Source organism: Balaenoptera ricei, chromosome 4 (genome assembly GCF_028023285.1).
Source record: "Balaenoptera ricei isolate mBalRic1 chromosome 4, mBalRic1.hap2, whole genome shotgun sequence".
Lineage (NCBI taxonomy): Eukaryota > Metazoa > Chordata > Mammalia > Artiodactyla > Balaenopteridae > Balaenoptera > Balaenoptera ricei.
Window position 1 is genome coordinate 15151047 of NC_082642.1, and position 25377 is coordinate 15176423.

The 25377-nt window shown below is 39.9% G+C and overlaps 1 protein-coding gene across 1 annotated transcript in view; it reads right to left on the reverse strand.

The window, feature by feature from the left end:
- PLS1 (plastin 1) overlaps window positions 1-25377 on the reverse strand; it is a 110277-nt gene that overhangs the window by 48509 nt on the left and 36391 nt on the right. The window contains exon 2 of the mRNA XM_059920170.1: window positions 1297-1402. Coding sequence (XP_059776153.1) covers window positions 1297-1366 — 70 coding nt within the window. The 5' untranslated portion in view covers window positions 1367-1402. The remainder of the gene's footprint in view (window positions 1-1296; window positions 1403-25377) is intronic.

Below are 25377 nucleotides of genomic sequence, written 5' to 3' on the forward strand. Positions count from 1 at the left end.
AACTTTAGTCATTATTCACTAGGTTTGTGAGAAATCTAGGCACAAGACCAACCGTGATCATTCCATCCTCCCTGGTCTACCCTCTGACTCTGCTTTCCAGAGTGCTCTAATGCACCAGCAAAGGAGCCCACTGAGGCAGGGGCAAGGTTGAGGGTGTTACCATCTCAATGTCTATTCACTGCACTCACCTTTCCCTAGGTTCACCTTTCACTTGCACGCATGTACAGACTAGAGCAAAAGATGGTATTCATACTCTCAAGGGTTTCCTAAGAGCAAAATGCAGAAGAATTGTGATCTGACAGAGGATGGGGGAATTTTCTGGAAGAAAAAGACAAAGCTGTCAAAATGATGTCATAAAGGCAAAACACTGAATGGCTTTAAAAGTGAAAGAGGAAATATAAGAGGTGTGGCCTTTAAAAGCAACACTAAGATTTTTAAATTATGCATGAGGGAGAAGGAAAATAAGACATATGGCCTTTAAAAACTATATCAAGGGCTTCCCTGGTGGCGCAGTGGTTAAGAATCCTCCTGCCAATGCAGGGGACACAGGTTCTAGCCCTGGTCCAGGAAGATCCCACATGCGGCGGAGCAGCTAAGCCCGTGCACCACAACTACTGAGCCTGTGCTCTAGAGCCCGTGAGCCACAACTACTGAGCCCGCATGCTACAACTACTGAAACCCGCGTGCCTAGAGCCTGTGCTCTGCAACAAGAGAAGCCACTGCAATGAGAAGCCTGCGCACTGCAACGAAGAGTAGGCCCCGCTTGCCACAACTAGAGAAAGCCTGCACGTAGCAACAAAGACCCAATGCAGCCAAAAAGAAAAAAATTAAATAAATAAAAATTTTAAAAAGACTTTAAAAAAATAAAATAAAAAATAAAAACTGTATCAAGATTTTAAAATATTCTGCATGAAGGCAAAATGTGTTATTGTTCGTGACAAACACATGGAGGCCAGAGTTCAGTTTACAGACAAGGAAGTGTTTCTATATTTTCTCTGTAATGAGAAGATCGTGTTAAGCATATTCAGTTACACTGTCATTCATTAACCTGGCGTATTCTCTGCAAAGAAATGATCAAAGAATTCAAAGTCCAATTCTCCTAGAAATTCAAGCCAGTCTTAGTCTATCTTTCAGAAAGAAAGAAAGAATCCAGTGAAACCCAGATGGGAAAAAAAAAAAGGAATAAATCTGAGGGTTAAGGGGTGGTGGTGGAAGCAATAGAAGGTATTGTTCCATTCCTGGAAGGCTGGTATCAAGCAGAATAGTAACTGTGTATTTAGTTTTTCTCAAGCATACCTATTTTATTAAATGCTTCTTGTAGTTCTTCCAGCTCCTCCCGAGAAATGGTGGTGGTGCTGTTCTCCATCTCTGAGTAGGAAAGACTACCTTCAGGTCTTTATATCTAGAAAAAGCAATGTTAGAAAAAGAACGTTAGCCCTCTAGAAACATTTACCTAAGCAGTAACAGAGGACACAGGCAGTACAATATCTAGAAGAAATCACCTGAGAGGTCTGGCTGACAAGGAACAACTAGGAATAGATCCCCTGATAACACTCTTTCCCAGCATAGGTGAGCCAGACAATAACTGAGATTCAGTAAAGGGAAGAAACACCAGTTTTCCACACCCTGTGCTTATCCAGGGCATAGGCATTTCTCAATGGTTTGTATAATTTTCATTTACATTTGACCCATTGTTTCAGTAAAAGAAGCATTTCAAATTGAGGAAAGTATAGCATTTAAAAATATAAAGGGTGTGGTTGGAAAGTAAAGTTTTAGGACATGAATAATGTCCACAAAAAGAATAAAGTAAGTTAGAGCTGGATCATCTTGGATGGAGCTTGTGGCTCGAATGTTTAACTTTACAGCATTCAACCATTGCCACCTCCTTTCCCTTTCCCTGTGCTAGGTCTTTCCCAGATCTGCTGGGCCCTTCTTACTCTGAGCAGGTGAGACAAACTAAAACAATCAAACAAACAAAAATGATGTAAAACTGGGTTGTAAGAAAAGCAAGCATGTGATATTCATTACAGAAAATAATTGGTAACAAAGGCACAAATCAGAAATTTAAATTATCCACAATCCTACTATCCAGAAATATCAACTAGTACGTTTTGTTATCTACATCTTTCTGGTTTGCTTTTCAAATGCACCTGTACCTTTACTGTGGGGTGAAAATCTGAGTATATTATAATTTTTTGTACTAATACATTGTATGTATCAACATAATATTTAATGGCCACATAGTACTATGTCAAAACTTATTTGGTAAATCCCTTGTTTCATGGTATTTGCATTGCTTCCAATTTTGCATTATAAACAAATGCTACAATGAACATCCTTACAGATAAAGCTCTGTACAGATCCATGTTTATTGCTGTAAATAAATATTTCAAGATGGAATTACTTACTGTTTTTTTTTTTTCTTTTGGCTGTGCCGCATGGGTTGCGGGGATCTTAGTTCCCTGACCAGGGATTGAACTCGGGCCGAGACAGTGAAAGCGCCGAGTCCTAGCCACTGGACCACCAGGGAATTCCCAAGAATTACTTACATTTTTAACGCTTCTAATATATAGCAGGACAACTCATTTTTAAAATGACTTCATGGTTTGACTATTCAATGTAAAGTTACAGATGAATACAAATCATGTATTCCTCTTAAACACACCTAATTACATTAAAGTTATATGTATTTCAGAAAGTAAGTGAAAATGAGCATTTTATAAGATAATAAGAACTGAAACTAAGTAGGAAATTCTCTTTTTTTACACACATATTTATATAAGAGGTTCAACATCATCCCTGAACATTCCTAATTTGGGGGGTAAGCACATAATTTTTTTTATTATTATTATTTTTTATTATTATTTCTGGGTGCATTGGGTCTTCATTGCTGCTCGAGGGCTTTCTCTAGTTGTGGCGAGCGGGGGCTACTCTTCGTTGTGGTGCACAGGCTTCTCATTGCGGTGGCTTCTCTTGTTGCAGAGCGTGGGCTCTAGGCACATGGGCGTCAGTAGTTGTGGCACGTGGGCTCAGTAGCTGTGGCCTGCGGGCTTAGTTGCTCTGCGGCATGTGGGATCTTCCCAGACCAGGAATTGAACCCGTGTCCCCTGCATTGGCAGGTGGATTCTTAACCACTGAGCCACCAGGGAAGTCCCAGCACATAATTTTTGAAATAATTTATTAAAATTTTCACTGATCACTTAAAAATTATATTAAATTATGTGAAGCCCTCTAAGAGTACAGTGCATTTGTCATTCATGATCTGTATACCAACTTGTTTAGGACTTTTGTTGTTCTTTCAAAATGACAGATTTTTTTATTGAAGTATACTTGTTGTACAATATTATATAAGTTACAGGTGTACAATATAGTGATTCACAATTTTTAGAGGTTATACTCCATTTATAGTTATTATAAAATATTGGCTATATTCCCTGTTTTGTACAATATATCCTTGTAGCTTATTTTATACCTAATAGTTTATACCTCTTAATCCCCTACCCCTATATTGCCCCTCCCCCTTCCCTCTCCCCACTGGTAACCACTAGCTTGTTCTCTGTATCTGGGAATCTGCTTCTTTTTTATTGTATTCACTAGTTTACTGTATTTTTTAGATTCGACATATATGTGATCTCATACAGCATTTATCTTTCTCTGTCTGACTTATTTTACTTAGCATAATGCCCTCCAAGTCCATTCATGTTGCTGCAAATAGCAAAATTCCATTCTTTTTTTATGACTGAGTAGTATTCCATTGTGTGTGTGTGTGTGTGTGTGTGTGTGTGTTTATGTGTGTGTGTGTGTATGTGTGTATCTTCTTTATCCATTCATCTGTTGATGGACACTTAGGTTGCTTCCATATCTTGGCTACTGTAAATAATGCTGCTAGGAACAATGAGGTGCATGTATCTTTTCAAATTAGTGGGGCCTTTTTCAGTTATACACCCAGGAGTGGAATTTCTGGGTCCTATGGTAGTTCTATTTTTAGTTTTTTCAGAAACCTCCATATTGTTTTCCACAGTGGCGGCACTAATTTACATTTCCACCAACAGTGTATGAGGGTTCCCTTTTCTCTACATCCTCATCAACATTCGCTTATTTGTTGTCTTTTTGCTGATAGCCATTCTGACAGGTGTGAGGTGATATCTCATTGTGGTTTTGATTTGCCTTTCCCTGATGATTAGTGATGTTGAGCATCTTTTCATGTGCCTGTTGACCATCTGCAATTCCTTTTTGGAAAAATGTCTATTCAGTTCTTCTGCTCATTTTTTAATTAGGTTGTTTTGTTGGTTCTTTTTTTTTTTGATGTTCAGTTGTATGAACTGTTTATATATGTTGGATATTAACCCCTTATCAGTCATATCATTTGCAAATATTTTCTCCCATTCAGTAAGTTGCAAAATGACAGATTTCTATCTCTTACAGTTGTTCTGGGGCCTGGTTCTAACTAAATCTGTAATTAAATCTTTTGGTTTTAAACACACACACACACACACACACACACACACACACCGCTGCCCATTATTTAATTCTACACTGTTTTTAAAAAACTGAAGAGCTCAAGTGAGTAGGAAAAAGGCGGTAAATGGAATTCTTACTTCCTGGATGCAATTTCTTACATGTCAGCATTAAATACATGTCCACATTTTTATTGAATTCTCACTGTTACAATGTTTTACTGTATTTAATACTATTTACAGGCATGCTTATTTTGTGTTGAAAGAGATGACACAATCCTTTTAGGATTTTTAAGGATAACCCTCAGTCTGCAAAATGCTAATTCTGTCGTGGCTGGCTTTGACTCTCTGTGGTTTTGGATATCCTGCATATCCTTTCCCATATTCAAAATGGTTTCTATCCCTTGCCTCAAGTTTTAAAAATAGTGGTCCAATTTTAGCATTCGCACTCCACAGAAAGGCTGCAAATTAACAGTCCTTGTGTTGACCTTGCATTTGAAATGATAAATATACCTGGAGTTCTATTCTTTGCTCAAGCCTATTCAAATGTATGTCACTTGTTAATTACATAAAATATCTTTATTCTCCCACAATCAGACAAAACCAGCACATAAACGTAGTGACAAAGCAATTTACCCAAATGATATTATTTCATAAGGATAAAGAAGTTTATAGCATTATACAAGTCCTTTAGTATTTAAATGAGAAAAATACAGAACAATCTTTAAGATATATTCTTAAATGAAGAAAGCAAGATGCAGAAGAATAAGCATGGTTGGGGGAAGGGGAGCTGTATCAGTCGTGTATTTATAAAAGCATTTCCAGAAGGATACAAAGAAAGGTAACAGTGATTGCCTCTCGAGGGAAAATGGGGGATTGGAGGCAGAATGATAAAGGGGCTTACTTTTCATTATGTATACTTTTAACTTATTTTTTTAGACTATAAGCCTACCAAAATCAAAAATAACTGAAAAACAATAGAAGTAATTGTGGTAAAACACTGGAAAAAAATAAAATAAATACTAGTGGTCTGAAAGTATACACTATTGAACACTGACAGATAATAAGATTAATATATACAGTACCTATATCTATATGTTACAATTTTAAGTAAGAGCACCTACATTTCCTTACAAAGCAGAATACTATGATTAAAATAGCAAAGTGATTTATAGCCTTCCACAAAGGCATGACGATTTAGCAGTAGAATGGTTAATGGAAAATATATTGCCTCTTTTATAAGTGTAGACTCATGCATAAACATCAATATTTTTCTAAGGTTTTGCAAAATTATGATAACATTAGGATTCTTCAGAAACTAAGTACAGTATATAGTCTGCCTTAACAAGCATGTTTTTTTTGGCTGCTCCGCGCAGCATGCCGGATCTTAGTTCGCTCATCAGGGATTGAACCTGCACCCCCTGCATTGAGAGCATGGAGTCCTAACCACTGGATCGCCAGGGAAGTCCCAACAAGCGTTTTTACATAGCACAATAAACTTATCGGGAGCAATATACACTGTTGGCTGAGAAAACATTTGATATGTAAAAGACTGTTACATGATCCCCAAATAAATTGCTTACTATGATATTTTTCCATGGAAAAATGTTCCTGCTACAATAAAAAGCACTGACGTTTAAAAACTTTATGGACGAGAATTAAATTTTCAAAGTAGTATGTTAAAATTTTAGAAGAAAAGCCCAATGACCCTATAACTAGTATCCCCATATTTATTTTTCTTACTACTCCCAGACTTAGGTGATTAATGCACTGTCCTAAGTGCTTTGTGTCCATTCTCAGTTACTCCTCACCACTCCATGAGGTAGGTACGGTCCTCATTTTGTCATTGAGAAAGGGATGCTTCATAGGATTGAGTAACTTTCTCAAGGTCCCAAAGTGAGTAACTCTCAGAGTCTCCTGAGTTATGGCAGAACCTGACTGTCTCATTCCTGCTTCTAGGCCAGTATGTTCTGCAGTCTCCCCCATATAATCTGACATCAAATCATAAAAACATGTCAATATGTGTTTGTACAATAATCACACAATAACTTACATAATATATGAAGCACATATTATATACCTGTGAAATAAGAATTTGCATTTTAAAAGAAATCAACTTCTGTAAAATTCTTTGTAAAGTTTTGGGGAAAAAATTCTAGCTAGATCAACTCATTTTTATTTACCACATAACTTGACGGTCCTGAAACACTGTAGAATACACAGTTACTAGAATTCACTTTGTAGTTTTAGAAATGAAGAACACATCACTAACAGGTACCCAAACATGTAACACTGAAACACACATACCTGGATGCCTGATACAGCTCAGAGCATAGTTTTCCAAAGTCAGTCCTGAAAGATGCAGCCCAGAGGTGGCCAGGATCACTGACCAGAGACCCACCAACAGGGCAGGTTATGCCGAATTCTCTAGACAGGTACATCTTCCCATGGATTTTGACATGTGCCCTATACATCTTCAATAATTTCAACTCTGCTTTCCTCCTCTGTTTTTTTTTTAGCCCATATAATTTTAAGTAAAACCTTCTTTCACCAATTAAAGCCCCTTTTTTCCCCGTCTCCTAATCCTCAAGTGTACCTGACACAACCAAACATAAATTTGGAAAGTTAAGAAAGTATATTCTAAAAATGGACTTCTTAATTTAGATGAAATTGGATCTCATCTTTTCTCCTCCCTCAAATTTCTAACTTCCTTGAACCTTTAAAAGCTTTACCAAAATTAGTCTAAGTAGCCCTTTACGATTGGCAGGATCTAAAGCTCTTAGGACAGTTTCAAAGAAAAAGGCATTAGAAACAACCCTGAGACCAACAAGACTTTGATGCCTTTCTACCAATCCCAAAGGTCCCAACTTCGAGGGATCAAAGCTGTCTTTCCTGGTACCTTTTGGCTTCCCCGCTATTCTGCTTTCCCTCCTCCCACTGTGGTCCTAGACCGGGACACCTCAGATTCTGAGTTCTCCAGGGAACCACTGGCCCAGGGCAGGCAGCCTTCCCACAGCCCATTCTCCAAAATTCCCTTCTTCCCTTCTTCCCCCTTCTCTAGTCTTAAAAACAATAATTGCAAATATTTAGAGAGGACTTTCAATGAGGCTGGAACTATGCCACCTTCCTCACACAAATGAGCTCACCATTTATCTGTTCCTCTGATGGAACAAGCATCCTCCCTTCAAATGTAAATTAGAGGCCTACAAAGATTAGGTAACCTGCCCAAGGAAGGTAGACAAAATAAAAGATTCAAAATCAAATCTGTTGGGCTTTTCTGGTGGCGCAGAGGTTAAGAATCTGCCTGCCAATGCAGGGGGACATGGGTTCGAGCCCTGGTCCGGGAAGATCCCACATGCCGCGGAGCAACTAAGCCCATGCACCACAACTACCGAGCCTGCACTCTAGAGCCTGTGAGCCACAGCTATTGAGCCCACGTGCCACAACTGCTGAAGCCCGCGCACCTAGAGCCCATGCTCCGCAACAAGAGAAGCCACCGCAATGAGAAGCCCGCGCACCGCAACGAAGAGTAGCCTCCGCTTGCCACAACTAGAGAAAGCCGCGTGCAGCAATGAAGACCCAACGCAGCCAATAAATATAAATTAATTAATTTTTAAAAAAAGAACATAAAGAAATGTGATATTTCTTTCCTACCTGATTTTTTATGGCAAAAGCCTTGATGGTGTCTCTCTAGAGAAGTGACCAGGATCAGAGGTTCCCGAGCATTTCAGTACCTCTGGTGAGTAGCAGTTCTACTGGTGTCCTGTCTCCTCCTTCCCTTCTCCACAAACTTAGCTCCCACCACAGCCCTCCTCTTTTCCTTTCACATCCTATATTCAGCTCTCCACTACAAGTTGAAAGATCACAGGTGAAAAATTTTAAGAAAAGAAAGAAAGGAAGGAAGGGAGGGGGAGAGAGAGGGAGAGAGGGAGGGAGGGAGGGAGGAAGGAAGGAAGGAAGGAAGGAAGGAAGATAGATCACAGGGTCACTGGAATAAATCACTATGTGAAAAAATAAACAGCTAAGAAATACAAATCAATTGAAGAGTTTTCTTTCTAATTTAAAGGAAACCTGGAAAATATTTTCATCTATCTATAATATTTCCATCAATCTCCTTTTTCAATTACATTTCACAATAGGGAGCTGCGTCATTCATTTTGCAAAAAGCCAACATCATATTCCATATCAACCCGTTAATTTCTTCAAGTCAGATTTTCTTTAGTTAACTGGAATGTCCACTGACTCTCTAATATAAGTATGAATTGGGATACCATTGACTTTGTTAAATATTAGTCTCCTATTCTACACCCCAGCCTGGAGTGCCCTTTGGACAAAGCAAGTTATTAATGGGTACAGTGTAATTCACATTTTCCCTGAGCATCTTTCTGCTCTGACAGAACTGAGCTCAGCTTTCTCATTCATTCTACAAGGGGCAGCCACGCTAGGTTTCCTAAAAAGTGATCAATTTGATCGCCAACAGCCAGGATTTTTCCAAACCCCAAACTATTTTTTAAAAGGTAATGTTAAAAAGAGTTCACGTTATTCTCAAATAAGCAAAATAATTTCCTAAGGGCCTGCACAATCCTAGAAACATAATTAGGCACCATTATGAAGAGTTAAGACAGGTTTGACACCTGGGATGAAGGGACAGTTGGCTCCGAATTGACTCATTTGTGACCTCTCAAAGGGAGGCCTGGTAATCTCCTGCAAAAACAAACAAAACAAAAAGTAACAATATACTGTTATCTTAATGTTGGGGCTTTTTTCCGCTTCAGTTTTTCCAAGTCTTAACCATCTCATTACTCCCCACACTACCAAGTTAACATGCTCTCTGTCGCCTATGCTCAACCAACAACCCACTCACTAATGCCCACGTCTCCTTAACCTCTCTCACCTGCGTTAGACATGATCGCCTCTGTCTTTACCTTGGCTCTTACGTATTATTCACATACGCTAATGTGTTCTTGATTATGTGTTGTCTTGTAATCATCACATTTTGCTATTTTATTCTTATTCACCTTCCTGACTTCATTGCTTGCTCTTTGCAGGTAAAAGATACATATTTTCTTCTTTTTATGCTCCCCATGGCCTTACTGTATTATGTACGTGGGGAAAGTTTAGTTAAATTCGTTATCAGGGATATTTCCCTTCATAGAGCAGGGATAGTACTAGGTCAAAAAAGGGCCAAACAAAACAATGGTCGGTAGGAAATGCGCCACCAACAGATGAGTGAAAAGACTGAGAGAGGGCTTCCACACCTCGATAATCAGTCTTCTTCATTCACTTACCTCATTATTTATTCAACAACAACTTATGAACACCTGTTCACTGTGCTGAGTATTAGGGGCACAAAGATGGCACTGCAGTTTTTGAATCCACATGGGTTGAAAATCTTTCAAAATAATCTTTCCCCTAAATCTTGCAAAATAATTTTTGTCAACTTTTTCCTAATCCTTTCACAAAGGAGTAAATAATATAGCCCCGATTCTTCCCTAGGGGAACCTTTTAAGTGTTACTCTTGCAAACATCAGATAGAGAAATAAAGAAATCTGCCGGCAAAGTGGAGAAGAACAGAGAGAACTCGCCTACATCTTGTCCCCACTGCCTCACTGCATGGGCCATCGCGATGGTCACCTCCATGACCAGTTGCAGTTAAATTCATCATAGTCCTGTGTATTTGTACACTTGGGCTCTGACTTGGGTTGGCTTCTGAGCATTGAGTGGCTGCTAGAGTTTCCACCAAGACCTTTCTACATCCATTTACTTCAAAGTCCCAATACGAAGCCCCTAGTAAGGGAGTTTAAATTGATTCATTCAAGTACTCAACAAAGAACGTACTATTTGACTGGACTAAGCGTGGAGATTTAAAGATGAATAAGAATTAGTTTCTTCTAAAACAACGTTCAATGTAATGCTGACCAGGTTCAACTATAAATGCCTGAGAAGTTTAACTAAAACTGATTATTTTTTTTTGTAAATGATATAAAGTAATCTTATGATGACTTCTCTTTGATAAACAAATTAGAATCATCCCCTAATTCATTTGCTGTTTTAATCTGGATTTAAAGGAACCTCTCTGTATACTATATATCACTTATTGTAGGGGTTATTCAGCGTATATCATATATAATCCTGGGTTGGAAGTTTCTAACTGTGGCCAAGGCAATTGTAGTATATGGAATGACAATATGAGAAGGCTAAAAGGGGTGTGTGTGTGTGGGTTTGTGTCTGTGTGCAGACGCATGTGTATCTACACACATTCACATGCAAACATATGCACTGAAGAGAAAATAAGAATGGGAGAGGGCTTCCCTGGTGGCGCAGTGGTTGGGGGTCTGCCTGCCAGTGCGGGGGACGCGGGTTCGAGCCCGGGTCTGGGAGGATCCCACATGCCGTGGAGCAACTGGGCCCGTGAGCCACAATTACTGAGCTTGCGCGACTGGAGCCTGTGCTCCACAACAACAGGCCGCGACAGTGAGAGGCCCGCGCACCGCGATGAAGAGTGGCCCCCACTTGCCACAACTAGAGAAAGCCCTCGCACAGAAACGAACACCCAACACAGCCAAAAATAAATAAATAAATAAATAAAAATTTAAAATAATACAGACATACACATTATAAAAAAAAAAAAAAAAAAAAGACTGGGAGAGAGAGACAGGGACCAAAGACTTTTGAAGAAAACAGAAACAGAAGTTTTTGGAAAAGCATCTAGCATGTGAAAAATTCATGTAACTCTCTTTCTTCATTAAAGCAAAGTGCAAGTCAGAGGCAGGCAAGACCCAAACCAGAATACCTATGTAAAAGCATGTGGTGAGTCAACAAATATTTGGAGTCCAAAAATGGACTCAGACAAAAAAAAAAAAAAAAAAAGTAGATTATACAGAAGGACTTGGAAAAAATAACTTTCCCAAGAACAGACACCGGAAGCTGCTGGCACCACAACTCTGACCTTCACTACTTTGTGTACAGGATTTGGTCACTCAAGCACAGAGGTTCAAATGTCATTTGACTTGTGCAGTTGAATGAATAGGTGTGAAGAGTTAGAGTTGCTCACTGAATGGTTAAATCAGCGTGTAAAAAAAAAAGTTGGTCTCTTCTCACAAGGCCCTTACTCCAGAGTTCTCCCCATTATCCCTGACTAACACCAAACAGGTGCCGACTCAGGTTTGACACCCAAATACTTAAAGTAGGTACAAGTGCAGAAGTGGTAAAGGTATGGCCTAGGCAGAGAGGGACAATGTGCAAAGTTCACCTCCCACCCTGTGCCCTTAGCTCCACCCGGACGGGTACACTAATGGATCCACCATGCCTCAATGGTGTAGACACAGGTCCTCCACTACAGCCTGTCCAAGGGGCAGGGAAACCTCTGCCCCCTTGTTAGCGAAGCCAAGGTTAATAATATTTTTTTAGTTGAGAAATAGGAAACTACATTAAATGTATACCTAAAAGATACAAAGTAGAGTTTATTGATCCAAGCTTAAGTCAAGAATATCCATAGGAGACCGTGATTGGAACCATTTGGAAGTGTGAAACGAAGGAGAGGCCTTAGTCCCCAGTACACCCCTGAAGCCTCATGCTCTAATTCAACATTAAATGAATATAACTAACTTGTAAACTGAGGAAATTACAATCTATGAAGTGGGAATCAGTTCTTCTCAGGGCCTACTGACCCATGATACCCCATGGTCCCAAGCCCAGCAACACTTCTGCTCTGAAGGCCATGAAAATTCTTCCTGGTCCCTAAAGTCCTAGATGAGGGAGGAGGTCCCTATATCCGACTCCCTAGCCTTCACCCCTTTTCCTGATGTTTCCACGATGCCAATCAGGGCTCTACAAGAGGAAGCCATGGCTGAGCTCCAATGGACTGTTGCCGAGAGGAATCAGGCCAAAGTTGCCTGATCTTCTGATGTTTAAATGGAAGCAGAAATCCATATTTTTATGTGCAATCTGATTTTTAAAGCTGGCAAACAATTTGAATGATTATAAACACCAGCGGTGTCAAACTAGAACTCCAGTCTATTAATTTTGGTTCTGTACCTCCCTAATTTTGTTACTTCCCTTGGCCTCCCAAAGGGTCTTGGAGGAAATACTGTGTTTCTCTAGAAACACTTCAAGAAAACTAGTTCATTCTAAGGGCCAGAGGAAAATATTTAGTCCCTTAATGTGTCAAAACCCAACCTCGGTTATGTACCACTTACCATATGATCTCAATGAGGGACATTTCCAAGTATCAGCTCCTCTGAAAGAAGAGGGTCCAACAGGTCAAGAGCCCATCAATCAGATTCCTAGCTCAGGTAACTGGATCTGCCCACCATCCCAGGATCTTTTTCTTCTCGTTTATTATTTACATCCCATCTACTCTCCCCCAACCCCACCCCGACTTTGGATTTCTCTGGCTAAGAAAATTCAACACACAAGTGTTACCCAAGTTCCTATCATATAATGTTACAATATCATCAACACTTCAAGTATAAGTTTCTCAACATATTTTGTTTTCTTCTCCAGCAACTATTTCTATACTTCTAGTAACAGCACCAATTTTAGTTTTGGGGTTCTACTCATTCCCTATAATCTATCCATGCCATTTGAGTGAAGCTCCAGGTCCAAGCCAATCAGCACATCACACTCTCTGGCCATAGTGATTTGGTTTAGGGATGGCCATTTCACCCAGTTGGAGCCAACAAAACAGAAGGCTTTTGTGGAGCTTTCTGTAATGAGAGTCCCACACACTCCCCCTGACCCATATTCATGAGGATGTAGAGGCCAGAGTAGCTGCAGCCATCTTGCCTCCACGGGGAAAGAACCCAGGGCTGAGAAAGAAGCCCAAACCAACACTCAGCAGAAAACAGTGACAATGAGTGAAGAGAAAACCCCACACCTGGCAGGGCTGAGTCTTGAATCCCACCGTGCTAACGCCTTTGTGCTTCTTTAGTTACTTGAAACAATATTTTTTAAAGCCAGGTAAACTGGGTTTCTATTACTTGCAACAATGAGTCCAAACCAATAACAAAGAGCAATAACAGACATAATTTACAAAAAGAAAATGGAAAAAGGGGGGGTTTCAATTCCACAAAGGATAGAGAGTATTTGGAGATCCCTAACTGGGAAAGAAAATTAACCATAATTATATTTTCTGAATAGATTTACATCTAGTAAGAAGTATTTTTTTTTTCATAATTTGTTCTTTACCACCACCACACCTAATCTCAGAAATTCAGTGTATCAGTGAACTACCGAACAGTCAGTTTATGGTTGCTCCCATAGCAATCAGCAGTGTTACAGATTATATTCATAGCCTAAAGGCTTCCTAGCCTATGGCTTCTTTGTACCTTTTTTTCCTTCCCTTCATCTACAAAGGTTCTCCCCACTTCTCTCTTAAGTCACCTCTAGCTAAAGATGACAAACTGAGTAGTAATATAGTATGAGAAATAACAGGTATTTCTGGTGTGAGGCAGGGCAGGGCAATCTAGCTGTAATAATGAACATTCAAAGTCAACAAATCATTAAAATCAGGACATTACTAATTCACTGCAGGTAGAGGAAAAAAACAAGTAATTTATCCAGTCCCTGAGAGTAAAAAAAAAAAAAAAAGACAAGCAAGATGTTTGCAGGTTTATCCCATGGCCCACCCAAAACAGGTACCCCCAGGCATCAAGTCCCTGTAAGTTAGTTCAATTTCCAAAGGGATACTTAACCCAGACCTCAGCAGGACTCATAGTATAATTTGCTGTGTGGAACAGTAATGTGCTTCCAATGTACAAAGGGAACAAGAAAGATGCATGGCAGACAGGAATTCAGGAATGAATGAGGCTGAAAATTAAAACTCTCCATCTATTCTTATAATAGCATTTTTATACATTATCAGTAGTATGGCTTCACAAGGAAATTGGCCTGAAATAAACTTTGGGTAGGAACATTAGAAATGACACGTTTCTTTCTTTCTTTCTATCTTTTTTCTGTACACAGATAAGATTTAATCCTGCTGTTTAAATCTTCTAAATCCTGGATTTTTTGGTCTCCTTGTTCTATCAGTTACTGAGAATTTTCTCGTCGTTAAAAATCTCCCAATGTGATTGCAAATTTGTGTCTTTCTCCTTTTAGTTTGGTCATTTTTTTGCCCTCACTCTGTGTGTGTGTGTGTATGTGTTAGGTGCATATAAATGTGGAATTGTTATAACCTCTGGTAGACTGACCCTTTTTTATTATAAAATGTTTATCTTTAGGACTGCTTCTTGCCTTCAAACCTACTTGGACGTTAGTACAACTTTCTTTTGATTAGTGCTTTCTATTTTCAATTTTACTGAGTCCTTGCATATAAGGCGTATCTCTTATATAAGCAGTATATTGTCAATTTAATATCATCAAATATCCACTCAAACATTTTTTATCTCTAAATAGGAATATTTACTCAATGTAAACTTAATGTAATTACTGATGTGTTTGGGCATCAGGTTACCACCTTACAATTTGTTTTCTATTTTTCCCACCTGTTTTATCTTTCTTTTTCTGTCCTTTCTTGATTTCCTTTGAATTAATGGAGTATCTTCTATTATTCTAGTTGTTTTCTCCTCTATTAGCTTCTTTATCAAATCTATTTCCTGCTTTTATTGTTGTTTTGGACCTCCAGTTTACAATCATTTCCTAAGATGTCACTATATTGCTGTCTAAAATTACACAAGCTGCCTCTATTTTTAAATTCTAGAGGAAGAAAACATTCCAAAAACTGATGTCTCCCAGAACTGAATATTCTCTTGTCCTTTTTTGTTCTTTTAAACTATATTTCAAACAATTCCCTTCATCAGAGTACAGCCGCAATGATTTTGGCTAAACCTACGCCTCTAGACTCTACTCTTTCTCTGTGAACAATTCTTGTTTCCCACTCTACCCTGAGAAGGGCCTTCTCTTTCTGTAGAGGCCTCTTCCTGATGGTCCCATCACTTTCCTTCCTGCCACGTCCTGTTGCTAAGCTCAAACTCCACCATGACTTCCTTCATTGCCCTCATTCCATTTTAGCACAAGTTTATTGAGAAGATCTGAGGTACTAGGTATTGCACCAATACCTGGAGGCAATCAAATGGTGACTAACACCGGGACCTGGCTCTCAAAGAATTTACAACCTAGGAAGGGAGTCCGTAAACCACAGATGACAGCAATGGCAAACGCACGGGACTCCTTCACCCACTGCCGACGTCACTCCAATAGCAGTTCTAACCCACGGAGCCTGGAGTTGCCTCAGGATTCCCTTTTCAGCATGGCCCCCCACACAGCCCCTACCAGGGGGCCAGCCCTCAAAATGAACTGAATGTCATCTCCAGAACCACAGTACAAGCTGGAATGAAATAAGCAGGAAAAGAAGAATCTTCTGACTGGAAGATTCAAGGAAGACTTTACAGAAGAGGCACCCCTTGAGACCTTGAAAAATGAGCAAGCATAGAGAGAGAGATGCAAATCCCAGTTATGGGAGAAAAGTCTTAGAGGTCTCCCCACAGAGCACTGGGTCTGACAAAATGGAGTTCTTAACTAAGTATCTATGTTGTATTACAGCATCTTATCACCATGTAATTTTTAATTACAGAAGAAATGTAAGATACACCATTGCCCTCAAGAAACTTAAACATTTTCAGGGTGATAAAATGATGCAATACAATATAAATACTTATCTTAAAGATCCACTTTTAACTTCTTGGTGACAATGATGGTAAGTGATCCTATTCAAAAGGTGTCACTCCTTTGAAAGCCTTTAACTTTTCTGTTAGCTCTTTTGCCTACTGGTAATTTCCATCTCTGACATATGAAAAATAACCCCTGTCGTCTCCAAAGATGGCTGCATGCTACACCTTGTATTCGGAACAGACCAATGCTGGCCAGCCTGAAGACTTCCTCTTTCCATTCAAGTAGGCCAAAATTCACTTCTTTTGCACCTCAGAAAACAAATGACATTATCCTCCAAGCCATACTTTCTAAAGAGGACGTTTCTATGACTTCTAGGACTCTTGGCCTCATCTGTGTCCCCTTACCTACTGACAATAGAAACATTTAATCTATCTACTTGGTATTTGTGCCAATTAAGGTATTTTGATTGTTAGCAATAAAACTGATTCTGGCAAAATCTGCCCAAAAAGGACCCGCACTGGAAGGGCACTGAGGGTTGGCTCAAAGAATCAAGAGAGGGCTAAACACGCAGGCTCTGGAAGGACGGGTGCCAGGAAGCTCTAAGGAAACCCACAGTGGAAACTATAATGTTCCACTTTGGGTGCTAGTTCCAGTTGCTTCAACCACCACTATCTGTGGATGACAGTATCATTCCCAGGATGGGGAGTCTTATTGGCAGAGCTCAGGCCACATGCCCATCCCTGTGCTCAGAGGATACCAGGAAGACAAGGCCTACAGCTGTAGAGAATCTCATTTGCCTTCTGCACGCCTCTGTGTTTGCATGAAGCAAAGACAAAAGTTTAAATCTGACTCCAAAACAAATGCAAGCATTCCATCCTAATAGTCTTCTCCCGACCTGAACTCATCTCACCCAACCAAAAACACCTGAAGGTCATATAAACCTGACTCATAAAACCTCTCCCAAGTTCCCCACCCCAAAACCACAATACACAGTACTCATACACAATGGCAGTTTGAACAAGGCAAGGAAGACTTGGGCGCTCACTACCGGCCAAGCACTGTTCTGAGCAGTACACATATTGTCTCATGTAATCCTCATAGCAATACTATCAGGTTGGTAATAATACAATTCCCATTTTACAGTTAAAGCAATTGAGGCCAAAAGCTTCACAATAAGTGGCAGAGCTGGGATCCAAACTCAGGGAGTCTGCCAAGTCCAGGTCCTTAATTATACATTGCCTTCTCAGTGGTGGTGTCCATCCATCCCCTTTCATCCCTATATCTCAAGTTATATACACCCTGTGGCCTTTTCCTGTTAGAAGCTGCCCTAGAACCCTTCTTGTCAGTATAAACTGTTAGGATGTAGTGTGGACACAGTGTGATGTGTCTTATAGAAACTCAGGCAATGGACGGAAGAGTTTGAATGAGCTTTGGGAAAGTGATATGAATTATTTCACATCATATTTTTTTTGTCTCTGGAAAAGTACTTTGCTCCTTTTTTCTATGTATTATTTGGTCACAGGAAAGTATACACCAGGGAGATAATTGCCTAGATTGTTACTGCCTATATTGCCAAATATCTCATTCAGAACGAACGCCTCAATACCAACACCAAAGTGCTGTCAGGGAACAGGAAGCCATGAGTCATTTCTAAGTGCTCCGGAATAAACCGGGCATTATCTCCTAGTTTATAACCCCCTTTCTCCCCGATTCTACCCAAGAATGTCTATGTAAATGATTCACAGTGACACAGAGATTCTGGTCCAACCTGTATCCAAGTGAGCAGTGGAGTTCTACCAGGATGTTTCCATGTCAGTGTTTGAACTTTAACCTCCAAAGCACACACTGTTTGTGCTTTGAACACACTTAAAGTCTTCATGTTTTATGCAGAAAAACTAAACCAGTATTTTCAGGAGTTGAATCTCTGAGGTACTTTATATTACAACCTGCAGAATCCAACTCTGACATTTCTGTATTAACAAAACAAGCAAAAGAAGGAATTATCATTATATGTGGGTGTTTTCAAGGATCCATAGAAATCTTTCCTAAAATCCTAAGTTTCTATAAATTATGGATAAAAATCATTAGTACTGAAAAATATTTTCAAACAATTGCAAAGGACGCCATATAACAAAGAACTAACAACTATCAAATTATTAACACAGTTTTCTTAAAAAGTACCACTAAATAACAAATCTACAGTTTGATCATTCTTTTAACAGCCTGCCTGCTACCAATGAAGGGTTCTACCAGCCAAACATAACAGGTTAGAGTTTTTTTCCTACTCCCAAGAGATGGACACCCTCATAGTACAACTAGATATTTGCCCAAGAACTATGAGGTACCTTTGCTATCAGAGAATGGAAGAAAGCAGTACCCACTACCAGCTCTGGAAGTTTTCTCTCACCAGAATCTTGGCATTACAAAAATTAATAGCAGCACTATATATTTGCCAAGCATTTTATACTTTCCAAAGCAGATCCACATTGATTACCTCATTCTTAGACATAGGTACCCCAATAAAGGAATCGAGTCACAATGAATTTTAATGATTTGTAACATTTTTAAAATCCAGGCCACACTCCTCTCTCTAGAGACAAGAGAGCTGGCACCTAGACTGAGGGGTAAAATGACGTGCTCAGAATTCCAGAACAAGTCATCGACAATGCTGGATGAGAGGACTTACATCAAAAGAGAACTCAAAGGAAAAACCACTAAAGAAAAATACAGTCAAAATTAAGACACATAGGCATTAATGTTTATATGCCATGAGTTGTACAGCTTTAGAAATAAAGAAATTAACAAGAGCACTACTACTGTAGAAGATGTTAAGTACTGATAGTTTAATTAGTCAAGAGCAAATAAGGATATAAGAATTTGAATAAAATTAATAAGTTGTAATGGTATAATATTTTCTACAACCCTCAGATTATACTCCTTCTTTTCCTAAATTAAATCAACATTAGCTCTAAGGCCTACCCAATATCACTTGAGAAGACCAACACCAATTGTTATATAAATTCCTCTCCATTCTCTGAGTTATACCAGGACCTCAGAGAATATATGAGAATAAAACAATGAGAAGAACACTTTTGTCATCAGTGAGCAAGAGAGATGCTTCCTCTTCCAGGTTTATATCATACATTCAAAAGCGCCGACCCAGTGACAAGCCAGAAACAGTGACCTTTCCTCCCAAGGTCAGTCCCAGTCACTTGGAACATCTCCTATATCTGCAGTCTCCCCAGCTGTAAGCCTCAAAGTCATCTTGACTCTATTACTCTCTCCCTTCCAAAACCCATAACTTACCACCAAATCCTACCACCAAATTCTGGAATATTCCCCTCCTCTCCGTCTTTACTTGTCACTGCCTTAGTCCAGCAATTTGGTGTCTTGTTAGGGCTACTTCAGGAGGTTCATTTCTGCTCTCCCTGACTCTCCCCATCCAGTCTTTGGCTCTTACCCTATGCCCATCAGCTTCAACATATTCCCCTCAAGTGAAGCCAATCTAACAATGCATTTAATAAGAAATATTGTACTTAAGACTTCATGGAGAGGTAGAGAAGAAAATTTACATTGCACACCATTGGGCAAAACTCTGCAAGTTTTCCTTTAAGTACCTCATCTTTCCCCAAAACTCCTCTCTGAGAGAGTCTCCTTTCTCTCCTTCTGGGATAGAGGGGACTCCTGAACTGTCCCCTCTCTGGGCTTCAGCCTCCTGTCCTCAACCATCCCAATCACTTTTCTTACACTGAGCAATTCAACTCTTTCCTCAGCGTCTACAATTTGCATCCTTTCACCCATCACCCAACACAACTTCCACCTAAGGATCCAACTTCCTTAGAAGACAGTAGGGGAATAGCAAGTAACAAAAGTGGACAAGTTAGTAGTCACATAAGCTCCATATGACTGTTTAAGAAATATTTTAACTGAAAAATCACTGACCTACTGAAAATATCTTTTTTAAATGGCCATTAAGCCAAATGAAAATTAAGCTGAAACAATGAAATTTCATTGTTTTGCCCAGAAAATTAGCAGCCATATTTTAAAAAGTATAAGAATCAGTTGGAGCAATGGTTCCAGGAAACATAAAGACCCACTGTATGGGGTGCAAACTGAAGAGACCACACTGGTGGGGTGCAAATTGAAACAAATTTTCTCTAGGACAACTTAACAACAACAGAATTAAAAGTCTCAAAAATGTTGATAAAAGAATTCCACTTTTAGGAATTGTTCTACAGAACAATCTGCAATGAGCAAAGAGATACTGGTATAAATATGTTCACTTCATCATTATCACAATAATGGAAAAACTAAAACAACCTAAATTTCTAAAAATAGAGGATTTAATAAAATATGGTATACTCATAAAAAGGACTGTTAGGCAGTCATTAAAAATCATGTTCTCAATGAGTATGAGAAAAAATTAACAATATATCATCAGGTTTAAAAAAAGGAGAATATCAATATGTTTAATGCATTCCCAACTTTGTTTAAAGCATATATCTATGCAAAGAAAAAAGAGTGGATCGACCAGATGATATAGGCAATAAGGTAAGTTCCCCCGACCCTGCTTCAAATACATAGGATTGTTGGATAATATATAAACCTTTAAATTTTAACAATAGGCATCTGAGCCTGAGCAAGCCAAAGAAATCTCCTGGTACCAGAAATGAAGTGGGAAATCAAGCAAGAGCAGGTCCACGTTCACATCTCAAGGAACAGGAGTTGAAACCTCAGGGCTTGAACACAGCAGAAAGCTGGAAGTGGAACCCAAAGCCAGAAACTAGGAAGGAGCAATCCTCTCTGTAAAACGGGATGCTCACCATGGACCATGAGTAGGAAAAAGGCACCCATGAGAAGTCAGAACCCCCAATCTGCCCTGGGAGTGAGTGTAGTGCTGAATTCACACCATCCCACTATAAGAACCCAAGAAACCAATGAAACCATATGGATCTGGCAGAGGCAGAAACAAAACTGTCCCATAGGAAGACCTCCACCCTCTAGAGTATACACTGAACTCCAACTGAAGAAAATGCTCTGAAGATGAGCTCACAGACAAAAATTACAAATCATATAAGAACCCATCACCACAGAAGTCAGTAAGAGACTTCCACACTGGGAATCATGAAAAAGACTTTAAAATAAATATGTCTGAAATGTTCAAAGATAAAAGAAGGAATTCATTCACAAGTAAAAAACAAGACAATCTTAAAAAAAGAGAGAAAGTATATTTTAAAAAATGAATAGGAGATACTGTATGTACAAGTAGTAACAGGAACTATTTTGGGGGTGATGGTGGTGAGATTATGGATGACTTAATTTTTTCTATATAGTTGCATATTTTCCACAATGACCAAATATTACTTTTATAACAGACAAGAAAGGAAGAAAAGGAAGAAAAAAAAAGCAAAGTTTCACATTTAACCATTCCTACATGACAATTTAAAAGAATTTTGAAAAATGGAGGGGATAAACCTTGATGTATTAATACTAGGAGAATGAATCCAAACTGGTATCTAATGGAATGCCCCTACAGCCAGCCAAACCCATATCATCAAATGCTACGCCTGCCCACACCACATGCCCCCAAACATACTGAGCACATCAGCAGATCATGTACATGTTAGTTCTTCCTTAATACCAACCCTCTACACATGCCCTTTCCCTAGAATTCCCTTCATCCTTTCCTCAACCTGCAAATTCCTAGTAACCATTCCCCTGCGGAGTCTTCCTCACTGAGCAGCTGTCACTCAGTAATGCCAAAGAAAGTCATCCAACACTCTGGTTAATGCCATTTTGCACACTGTATTTTCTGTCCATCCTACCTCCATCAAGGACTATGCATTTAGGGATGTAAGAAACAACTTATCTCAGATCATCCCTGAATACTGACTGTCCAACACATCACTTACCCATAGTTGGTGCTCAATGAAAATTTGCTCTATGAATGTAAGTGCAGAAAATCATTAAAATTCTACCAAAATAGGACTTCCCTGGTGGCACAGTGGTTAAGAAGCCACCTGCCAATGCAGGGGACACGGGTTCGAGCCCTGGTCTGGGAAGATCCCACATGACGCGGAGAAACTAAGCCCGTGCGCCACAACTACTGAGCCTGCACTCTAGAGCCCACGAGCCACAACTACTGAGCCTCTGTGCCCCACCTACTGAAGCCTGTGCGCCTAGAGCCCGTGCTCCGCAACAAGAGAAGGCACCGCAATGAGAAGCCCGCACACGCAACGAAGAGAAGCCCCCGCTCACTGCAACTAGAGAAAGCCCGCGCGCAGCAACAAAGACCCAATGCAGCCAAAAATAAAAAAAAATTCTCTCAATTAAAAAAAAAAAAATCTTACCAAAATAAACTCAGGGGAATCATCTGCTCAGTGTAGTTTTTCTCCTTTAGCCTCAGAGAAGTGAACTGGATTCATCTACCCACTGTCTGCTTACATCCTCTTGAATAATTGCCATCACAAATAGTATTGGCTGGGTCTTTTTCTGTCCTTGTTTTGATTCCTATCTCTGAAATGACTGCACCATGTATGCAATCACACTCATTTTACCTTCCTTCCTTATTCTATAAAACTCTCCCAGCTGATTAAAAGCAATACCTTAAATCAGGGGTCCCCAACCCTCAGGCCCGCGGACCGGTACCAGTCCGCGGCCTGTTAGGAACCAGGCGCCACAGCTGAAGGTGAGCGGCGGGCAAGCGAGTGAAGCTTCATCTGCTGCTCCCATCGCTCGTGTTACCGCCTGAACCATCCCCACCACCACCCGGGGCCGTGGAAAAACTGTCTTCCACAAAACCGGTCCCTGGTGCCAAAAAGGTTGGGGACCGCTGCCTTAAATCATTTTCAATGAGCAGTCTGTAGCAGATATGGCTTTTCTAGGCTTCTCTGGGCACTGGAAATACAGGTAGAAAGAGTTAACATACAATGACTCTCAATTCAATTAAATTAAGTAAATCGTTTGGGATTGCTCAGTGTTCAACACTATGTTAAGCATTATAAGAGGTATAAAAGAAATATTAGATGAATTCTCTGTACTCAAAAAGTTTAAATTCATTCATTTATTCATTCAGCCAATACTTACTGAGGACCAGCTATGCATGCCACCCAAAGCTAAGCACTGGGAAGAGCATCAAGACTTTGAATCCCTGACCTGGGCATTCCAGGAGCTTACATGCTAGTTGAGAGGGATGTAAAAAACACAAATAGAAAGTTAAATAGCAATGTTAGTGTTCTGCATGTAATCAATAACATTCAGCAGGAAAAAATGTTGAAAGATTGTAAATGATGTTAAGATCACTTTTAAGATGTTACAAGAGATGTCATTGGGTAGATGGTGTGGCCTGGACACAAAGAATTAAGAGGGGGAGGCTTCTGTGTGCCCAAATGATCCAGAAAAGGGTTCTAGGTGGAAGTGGGAATTGGGGACAGACTACATGTTATCTCAAGTACAATAGGGTGAAATTGCTAAATAGTAACTTATTGTTTTACAACCCTCACTACCCCATACCCCTCACCATTCCACTAGTACCAGGTGGGCTTGAAAGGGATTCAAGGTCTTAATGAAGGGACACCACATGGACCACAGACCAAGTGGGAATTCAGACACTTCAGCAGACGTCAGCAGGGAGGGACAGCCACACCCAGGGACTAGGCAGGAACCAAAGTCTCAGCAGAAGCCAATGTCAGAGAAACAAAGCCCCGAACTAAACTCCTTACCCTTCTTATACCCATGCCATGACAGAATGAAATTTCTGAAAACTAAATACCACTCAGGGAAGACAACTGAGTTCAGTTTTATTTATTTTTTCTTAATTAATTAATTTATTTTTTGGCTGCATTGGGTCTTCTTTGATGCGCAGGGGCTTTCTCTAGTTGTGGCAAGCGGGGACCACTCTTTGTTGCAGTGCACAGGCTTCTCGTTGCAGTGGCTTCTCTTGTTGCGGAGCACGGGCTCTAGGCGCGCAGGCTTCATTAGTTGTGGCACGTGGGCTCAGTAGTTGTGGCTTGCGGGCTCTAGAGTGCAGGCTCAGTAGTTGTGGCGCACGGGCTTAGTTTCTCCGTGGCATATGGGATCTTTACCGACCAGGGCTAGAACCCGTGTCCCCTGCATTGGCAAGCAGATTATTATTTTTTTTAAATTTTATTTATTTATTTATTTATTTATTATTTTTGGCTGTGTTGGGTCTTCGTTTCTGTGCAAGGGCTTTCTCTAGTTGCGGCCAGTGGGGGCCACTCTTCATCGCGGTGCGCGGGCCTCTCACTGTGGCGGCCTCTCTTGTTGCGGAGCACAGGCTCCAGACGCACAGGCTCAGTAGTTGTGGCTCACGGGTCCAGTTGCTCCGCGGCATGTGGGATCTTCCCAGACCAGGGCTCGAATCCGTGTCCCCTGCATTGGCAGTCAGATTCTCAACCACTGCACCACCAGGGAAGCCCAAGGCAGGCAGATTCTTAACCACTGCGCCACCAGGGAAGTTCCTGAGTTCAGTTTTAAATGACTGAATTTTACCCTGTACAACTAGAAGAGTCTTCCATTATATGGGTACTGATGACGGAAACTATGCTGTAGAAAAATAAAGATGTTTCTTACACACCTAAATTTTGAGGCCTGAGAATTTAAATCCTGATACAGAGGTTTTAAAAATCAAATATAATACAAGGTAGCATACCATTACATTCCAAAATGAGCCTCAAAGACACAGATGATATGGCTAGAGTGTAGCATGTATACTAAACGCTGCACCCAGGCAGTCTTTTTAAAGCAGGTCTTATGTTTACCTATATAGTACCATTTCTGGTGCCCTTCAGTCCTTTGTATAGATCTGTACTTCCATATGGTATCATTTTCTTTCTGCCTGATGGAATTTCTGTAACATTTCTTGTAGTGTGGATCTGCTGGTGATGAATGTTTTCACTTTTTACATGTTGGAAAAATCCAATTCATCTTTGTTTTTGAAATATATTTTTGTTAAGTATAGAATTCTAGGTTAGCAGTTTTTCTTTCAGTACTTTAATAACGGTCCTCCACTGTCTTGTGTACTTTGTTTTCAACAAGAAATTTACATCATCTTTATCTTTCTTCCTCTGTATCTAATATGTCTTTGTTCTTTGGCATCTTTTAAGATCATTATCACTGCTTTTGAACAATTTAATTATAATGTGCTTTGATGTAATTTTCCTTATGTATCTTTTGCTTGGGTTAATTGAGCTTCTTGGATCTGTAGGTTTATACTTTTCATCAAATCTGGAAATTTTTAACCATGATGTCTTCAAATATTTTTTTCCCTTCCCCCTCCTCTTTCAGG